The following is an 8630-nucleotide window of genomic DNA, read 5'->3' on the forward strand; positions in this document are numbered from 1 at the left end:
AAGCAGCAAGCTCACGATCGAGGAGAGGAGACTAGCAGTGATGACGACGACAACGATGATGACGATGATGATGAGGCAGTAGTTGGCATGGATTGGGGTGACCTGGTGAATGAGGACTCGCTGTCCATGCAGGGACCCCTTCCATTCCATGTGAAGGGAAGCGAGTCTGCGAGGACGGTGGAGCCGAGCCTGCCCCTAGGTCCGGTGGGAGCCGGTGGATCCGTTGTCACCCTCGGGGTGTCGGTGGAGGATCGGTGGATGGGAGGGGACAGATCCAAGGCTGTCCCCGAGGTACTGGCAAAGGGGGGTGGCTCTGATGCCGCGCCCTGTGAGCTTATGGAGGGGGTGGGTCTAGCGCCGTGCCCCATGGGCCCATGGAGACGAGTGGCTCTGGCATCGCGCCCCTAGAGATAGGAGAGACGAGCCCCCCTGCCTCGAAGTAGGGGGCAGGCTCGAAACGGTCCTACCCACATGAGTTGGAGTAGGGGTCCGAGGGTTCGTCCTTGTTTTCTTTCTTTATTTTTCCGTCCGAAAGCGTCAGAGTATGTCACCGATTCCCCTTGTTTTCTTTCTTTATTTTTCTGTTCTGACCTTATGCCCTTTTTTGTTTTGCAGATTCTTGCGACGTGGCCACCCTTTGGGGCCGGCGCCCAAGAAGAGCCTTGCCCTTTAGGAGGGATAGATGGCACTGCCTAACATCGCCCCTGTTTCGGGCAGGAGCGGTGCTGATGTTGTGGCCTTGTTGGCTGGTCCGGCGGCGTCCACAGTGGCGCCTATGCCCTTGGTGGTTGTCGAGCAGGTGGCCGTGACCACGACAAGCTGGGAGCAGACGGACGTAGCTGCGGTGGCGTCCGAGGGGGTGGCACATTCCGTGCCCCCGGCGGCCCAAGTGACGATGCCTGACGTGGGCCAGGCAGAGTTGGATGCCGCCGTGGTGGCGTCCGACAGAGCAGTGCAGTTCACGCCGCTGGAGGCCTAGACGGAGGTGGCCATGACTACGACAAGCTGGGCAGGGTCGGATACTGCTGTGGTGGCATCCGAGGGGGTGGCGCAAGCCGCGCCACCGGCGGTCCAGGCCATGGCGCCCGAGGCAGGCCTGATGGAGGAGGACATGGCCGCAGGGTCTTCGAGCGTCATGACGGTGGTGGGGAGGACCCGAAGGGAGCCGCCTTTGGCCCTATTGTTGGGAGGTAGCCGCTCTCCCACGAGGGGGGAGCCGCCGCTCCAGTGGATGGCCGCCGAGGACCCAACATCGGCTCTGTTCTCGCTCGACGATGCTGCTGAGAGCCTAGAGCGGGAGAATCTAGACATCAGGTTCTTGGCTGCGTTGAATGCCTTGAATGAGGCCAGTGGTGCCTTGCGTGAAATCCTTGTTCCTTCTAGCCAGTTATCCGCTTGATCTTCTCACTTGTTCTCTTCTTTCTTCACACATTTCTGTGTTTTTATGTCTTCTGATTCCGGTCCTCTTTTTAGAATATTATTGCTCATAGCCCGGACAAGTCCTAGTTCCTTTATGAGCAAAAGGTGGAATGGGACCGCCTTACCAAGGAGGCCAAGCTATGAGGAGATGTGGGCGCGCAACTTGCTACCGCCCAACATTGGGAGGTCGAGGTGTGTTGGGACACGGAGGAGGCTCATGGGATGTTTGAGGACCTATCGGCGAGGGTGAAGCTGGACGAGGAGGATGCCACCAGGCTTCGAAAGGAGTGGGATGAGCTGCTATAGAAGGATGCCATGGCCAGTGAGTGGGCCAGCGAGCTCCTGGTGGAGCTAGAGACAGAGTGAGACCTCAAGCTAAAGGCTGAGAGGTCCACGGTGTTGCAGCAAAGGGCGGACCGGGACACCGAGACGATCACTCGGTTGCGCGAGGAGCGGGACGAGCTATGCTGAACCAAGGAAAGACTTCGCTCAGAGCATAGTGCAGCCCATGAGGATCGTGACCGGGCCATCCGGGAGCGCGATGAGGCGCATGGGGTGGCCAACTCCCTTCGGGCGGATCTTGGAGACATGGTGAACCGAAGGTTGGACGTTGAGAATGTTGTTGCTAGGCCGGAGAAGGAGCTTACCGAAGTGCGAGGGATCCTTCAAGTCGAGAGTGACAAGCATGACCTTCTACAAGCCGCTATCAGAGTGGTCACTGACGCCCTGAGGGTGGCGCAGCCAGAAGGATCCTGCTCGCTTGCAGCTCGTGCCGCGGGAATCACGGTGCGGGTAGGCCAACTCGAGGAGGACACCTTTCACGCCGGGATCACCCAAGCCTTTGCTATCGCCCATTCCCATTATGATCAGGAGATTAACCTAGAGGTAATGAGTCATGGCTTCATGCCTGTCTATGATGACGATGAGCTAGACGAGATGGAAAACGCAGTGACTCCCCTCGCATGGAACCTGGCAGACAAGCTGAAACAAGAGGTTCTCCCTTCGCAGAAGTAGTTAGCTTGATAAACACTTATCTGTAATAGGTGAACAAGTGTCAGTACTTTTGTGTCCTGAAAATAGTTTCATAATTTTCATTTCGTTTGTTTGATCTTACCTTCTTCTCTTTTTGCGATGAAAAAAGATTTAGACAATTGACCCTTCTGTTTGTTAAGACTGTAGGGCCCGAGGTTTTTTAGGGGAGATTTTGATTGTGCTGGTGAGCAAAATTACCATAGTTGTCTGGGCGTGGGCTTTTTGTGGTCTTACCAATCTGTTCCCCCGAACCTTGCCGCCAGTCTTGATACGAGGAGGAAGTCTAATGTAATGTTTTTTTTGAAAAAAGAAGGGAGGTACCCATACCTTTATCAGCCCCCGACTGAGATTCGACCCCTTGCGGTTGCTAGGGTCGGATGTTACTGGAGACCGAAGCAAGGGAGGCGAACTTACGTTTGTATTTACTCATACCCCTTACCTAGGACTTTGATGATCGCTGCGTGACCGTGCGTTTGGTCTTATCACTAGTCCAGCCTTCCCCGAGCCCCCGTGCATGGTGGGGATTCAGTTAAGGGCCGGTTCGTTCATGATCGTCGTCCCATCAATGGTTTTTCGCAACTGGAGGGGTTAAGGCGACGTCTCTTGCCTCGATGGCTCGAGTGACATGCTTTATGAGCTCGCTAACGGGGATGTTCAGACGGAATCTGATCCCATTTGCTTTACGGTAGGGTCGGTGAAGCCCTCGGGTGGCGTTCCATTACTCCTTGGCCCGCCTTCCAACAGATTCCCCCTCAATGGGGTTTCTATGGGCTTGGCTAGAGGCTAGATTGAACAAGAAGGTTGAGATGACCCTATTCACCTTAATGCGGGTCGGGCAAAGGCCATTGAGGCTCATCTGTGTTTTCTCCCCTGGCTCTTGTTTGATGTGAGGCAGCCCTGGACCCTTTGCTGGTCAGCCTTCGAACCTCGGTCTCTCGATCTTGGATCGAGCGGCTCGAGCCCCCGAGCCCTTTAGGGTCTGTTTGGGGTCGGCCGTGTTTTCATGCGCTACCCCATCCTTGGTTTCCACGACCGGAGGGGCTGAGTTGACGACACTTACCTCGATGGCTCGAGTGTCACGCTCAATGAGCTCGCTAACGGGTATGTTCGTGTGGAATCCGGATCCATCATTCGCTGATGGGGTCGGCAGAGCCCTCATGTGGCATTCCACTACTTCTCAACCCGCCTCTCGGCAGATGCCCGAGCCATTTGCTAGGCTCAGGTGCCCCGTTGGCCTCTCCTCGATGGAGATTCTGTGGGTCTAGCTCAAGGTTAGAATTGAACGAGAAAGGTCGAGATGTCCCTATCCGCTTCTAAACGAGGTCGGGCGAGGCCGCTAGGGCTCATTTCGGTTTTTCTCCCTTGGCTCTGTTTGACATGAGGTGGCCTCGAGCCCTTCGCGGGCCAGCCTTTGAACCCCGGTCATGCATCGCTCATATTGAATGAGGTGGCTATGGCTTCATGATGCGACACAAAGCGTTGAGATGCAAGAATTTACATATGCAACGTTTGGATGTATGGATTTAGCATATAGTTTAATCAAAACAGAAGCGGGGGTCAGTAATGTTACCTTGGTGGTATGAGCCATGGGAAGCTTGTACCAGTCATGTCCATGCTAGGTTTGGGTCCGACGTTTGCGATGAGGCCGGTGTAACCTGCATAAGTATCGCTATTTTTGTTTTTGTCTCTTGGCGGCGATCCGAGCCGCTCGATTGATTTTTAAGCGATCTGTCAGCTTCCCCCTGAAAGGGGGCTCTGCAGGTGGACCCCTCCAAACTCCTTTTGGGAAGGTGGGAGCTAAGGCTAGTAATGTGAGGAACTATGAATGCGATTATGTGGGTGAACAAAAAACACCGTAGCCGTCGGGGCGTAGGGTCTGGTGGTTCATCCAGTTGTATTCATCATTTTATTCCCACACGACGTGCTTCCGGTTTCTCAAAGGTAAGGAGGGGTTGGGCTAAGAGGGTGTTTAAACAAATTGGTGCCCCCGGCAACCCCCGAGCGATGTTCGTGCCCCTACCGTTGCTAGGGTCAGAGGCTCGGTAAAGAATTTAACACTCAAAGTAAGTAAGCCCTTGTTTAGTTCGCGAAATTTGGATTTTGGGGCTACTGTAGCACCTTCGTTTTTATTTGGCAAATAGTGTCCAAACATTGACTAATTAGGCTTAAAACGTTCATCTCGCAATTTCCCACCAAACTGTGTAATTAGTTTTTCTTTTCGTCTACATTTAATGCTCCATGCACGAGCCGCAAACATTCGATGTGACAGGTACTGTAGCAACTTTTTGGATTTTGGGGTGGAACTAAACAAGGGCTAAATAGGGGTGCTTATCTTTCAATTGGTCATTGATTCGTTGTTTTGCCTGGGCCACCCGATCGACCCATGAGGCCCGTTGGGCTCCCCCTAGAGGGAGGTTCCGTCGTTGGGTCATTCCATGGTCCTACCTGGGGAAGCGGAGAGATGCCTGCAGGTGAGCATGCCCCGACTCTCACGCCCGGGGCGCATTAGTGGCAGGCCATGCCCAGGTGACGTTCTGACTTACCGGGCGGCGTCTCGTTGACCAGAGCGCGTCCTGTTGTTTCCGACGCATCCTCTCAGATTTCTGTCAGCATTGATTTCGCATTTGTATTGAATAGGGGAAGGCAGAGAGTGTTTCATCCGAACCTTTCGCCTTTCCTTAGCTACTAAGCCCCCACTTTAAATGGGGGGTAAGAGTTCTCATCCCACCTCCCCGCCAGCCTCTGAGTTGCCACCTCTTCTCTTTCCTTTTCACCGAATGCATCGGCCCCTAAGTAAGAGAGGGTAATGCCAGGGAGAGAAGAACTCACAGACCTGCTCATGAATCTAGAGCGCGATGTCGAGCTAGAGGTCATCCAATGTAGATGAGATGGCGTGGTTCGCCTGTGCTGAGGAGGGGTTGCCGCTGCCGAAGGAGGAAGGGCGCCGAAGGGTGCTGAGCGTTGTCGATTTTGCCGTCGTTGGTTGCGGCCTTCCTTCAGCGGGAGGCGCATCTTGCCCCGACGCCATTGTCAGGGTTGTGGCTGATGATGATGGCATAGTCCTTGGGCGCCCTGATGGAGGGACACCGCAGTCACCGGCGTGGTGCTCGTCATTGCAGATGACGGCGCCTTGGAGGATCCCATGAAGCGATAGGACATCGCCGATGGGGAGCAGTGTGCGGTGGCCGTAGTACACGAACTGGGCCGTGTATGTGCCTAGACACTGCCGATGGAGAGCTTGGCGCGGTGACCGCAGTAGACGAACTGGCCCGTGTACATGCCCGGACGTTGCCGATAGAGAGCCTCATGCGGCGATCGCAGTAGTACTTGTAGTAAAGTTAAGCAGAGATTGTAATTGAATAAGTTTGGGGGAGCCCCCGAGTGAACAGTTCTTTGAATTTTTGGAGTACATTAGTCCTTTGCGTGATGAAATCACTTTGTAAGTGGTGAATTTGTGCAAAAATGAACAAATTTTCATCTTTTGTTACAACAAATAGCTTTTTAGCTTCCTCTTTTTATCGAAGAGGTTTCGATGCCCTCCGACTCTTCCCATGACTCAAATGGCAAAAAACTAGGAGTGCGGGTGAATTAGTTCTGATTACGCTGGTGAGCAAAGAGGTTGTAGCCACTGGGGCATGGGTCTCCCACAGTCCTACCAGTTGTACTTAGAATTTGTTCCCAAAATATTAGTCTTTAGGAATTGTTGTGAGAAGAACAGAAAACTTAGAGAAAGTTTGCAAAGATAACGCAGGAAGTATTTGCAAAAATGTACTTGTATTATTTGTATCAGCCCCCGAGTGAGGTCTAGCCCCTCGTGATTTGTAGGGGTCGGATGTCACTAAAGATCGGGGATTTGTAAAGACAAAAACTGATAAGAAAAAACATGTGTTTATTTAAGGGTAAAAACGACGTAGCTGCTCAATGTTCCAGGCGTTGGTGAAGACCTCGCCGTTGATGGTTTTCAACTTGTAAGTGCCTGGGCAGAGTACTTCTGCGACAACATACGGCCCCTCCTAGGGCGGGAAGAGCTTGTGGCGGTCCTTGTTGCTCTGCACAAGGCGGAGGACAAGGTCCTCGACGTTGAAGACTCGGTCCCGCACCCGTCGGCTGTGGTACCATCGCAACGCCTGCTGGTACTTGGCTGAATGGAGGAGGGTGATGTCACGGGCTTCATCTAGCTGGTCCATGGCATCTTGGTGGGATGCCTTGGCCCCCTATTTGTCGTATGCTCTGATTCTTGGTGCCCCATAGTCAAGGTCCATTGGGAGAATGGCCTCGGAACCATAGACCATGAAGAAGGGTGTGTAGCCGGTGGCCCAACTAGGAGTTGTCCTTAGGCTCCAGAGCACCGCCAGGAGCTCAGTGAGCCAGCACGTGCCGAACTTGTTCAACTGGTTGAAGATCCTGGGCTTAAGGCCTTGCAGGAGCATGCCATTTGCGCGCTTGACCTGCCCGTTTGTCCGGGGGTGCGCGACGGCTGCCTAATCGATCCGGATGTGTCGTTCATCGCAGAATCGTAGTTAAGCATACAACGACCTGCCCATTTGGACTTAACTATGATGTCGTCGATGTAGGCCTCAACGGTCCACCCAATGAGGTCCCCAAAGCAGTTGAGCATACAACGCTGGTAAGTTGCCCTAGTGTTCTTTAGACCGAACGGCATTGAAATGTAGCAGAATGATCCGAAGGGGGTGATAAAAGACGTCGCGAGCTGGTCAAACTCTTTCATCATGATCTAGTGGTAGCTGGAGTATGTGTCAAGGAAGCAGAGGGTTTCGCACCCTGAGGTAGAATTGACTATTTGGTCTATGCGTGGCAAAGGAAACAGGTCCTTTGGGCATGCCTTGTTGAGGCCCATGTAGTCGACACACATCCTCCATTTCCCGCTCTTCTTTCGCACAAGAATGGGATTTGCTAACCACTCTGGGTGGTGTACTTCCCTAATGAACCCAGCAGCCAATAGTTTTGCTATCTCTTCACCGATGGCCCTATGCTTTTCCTCGTCAAAGCGGCATAGGCGTTGCTTCACCGGCTTGGAGCCTGGGTGGATTTTCAAGGTATGCTCGGCGACCTCCCTCGGGATGCCTGGCATATCCGAGGGTTTCCACATAAAGATGTCTTTGTTGTCGTGGAGGAAGTCGACGTGTGCGCCTTCCTATTCGGAGGAGAGCGCGGTACCAATGCGGACCTTTTTGCCCTCGGAGCTGCTGGGGTCCACGAGAACCTCCTTGGATCCTTCCGCTGACTCGAATGACCCAGTTGATTTCTTGGCATCGAGCATTTTTTCGGCGACCTCCCCCCTAAGGGTGGCAAGCTCTTCGGAGGCGACGACTGCTGTGGCATGGCCGCAGCATTCAACTTCGCACTTGTAAGCGTGGTGGAAGGAGGTGCCGACGGTGATGACCCCTCGGGGACCCGACATCTTCAGCTTGAGGTATGTATAGTTGGGGATGGCCATGAACTTTGCGTAGCATGGACGTCCCAGGATGGCGAGGAAAGTTTCGGGGAACCCTACCTTGTTGAAGGTGAGGGTCTCAGTCCTGTAATTGGACTGATCCCCAAAAGCGACGGGTAGATTGATCTGTCCCAGTGGTACGGCCAGTCTGCCAGGCACGATGCCATGGAAAGGCACTCGGATGGGGTGGAGGTTTGTTCGGTCGACGCCCATCTCGTCGAGCGTCTTGGTGTACATGATGTTGAGGCCGCTGCCTCCGTCCACCAGTACTATCATGAGTCGCTTTGGGCCAACGATCGGATCGACAACAAGCGGGTACCTTCCCAGGTGTGGGACGACATTTGGATGATCGATCTGGTCGAAGGTTATGGCGGATTCCGACCACCGGAGGAAGGCAGGCGTGGCCGGTCCGGCCGTATAGACCTCACGGCATGCGACCTTCTGGCGGCGCTTCGAGTCATAGGCCGTTGATCCTTCGAAGATCATGAGGGCGCCATTCGGTGTTGGGAAGGCGTCGTCCTTCTCCTCGGTGTCGTCTGTGGTGGGGGTAGGTTCCTTCCCTGGCTCCCCTTTGTTGAGACCTTCAGACAAGTATTTGCGCATGAGGCCACAATCCTTGTATAGATGCTTGGCCGAGAAAGCGTGGTTTGGGCATGGCCCCTTGAGCATTTTCTCAAAGTGGTTCGAAGCACCCTCCATGGGCTTCTGGCCACTCTTGCGGTCG

At 53.9% G+C, this 8630-nt stretch overlaps 1 protein-coding gene across 1 annotated transcript; it reads right to left on the reverse strand.

The window, feature by feature from the left end:
* Window positions 1-7606: 7606 nt before the first annotated feature.
* Window positions 7607-8182, reverse strand: LOC136536991 (uncharacterized). The gene has a single exon (XM_066529104.1). It carries the CDS (start codon window positions 8180-8182, stop codon window positions 7607-7609), a length of 576 nt encoding a protein of 191 aa, XP_066385201.1.
* Window positions 8183-8630: the final 448 nt, after the last annotated feature.

Source organism: Miscanthus floridulus, chromosome 2 (genome assembly GCF_019320115.1).
Source record: "Miscanthus floridulus cultivar M001 chromosome 2, ASM1932011v1, whole genome shotgun sequence".
In the NCBI taxonomy this organism is placed as follows: domain Eukaryota; kingdom Viridiplantae; phylum Streptophyta; class Magnoliopsida; order Poales; family Poaceae; genus Miscanthus; species Miscanthus floridulus.

What these genes read in the sequence shown, in the direction of transcription:
- LOC136536991 (XM_066529104.1), bottom strand. Translation starts at nt 8,182, where the DNA reads ATGATAGTACTGGTGGACGGAGGCAGCGGCCTCAACATCATGTACACC.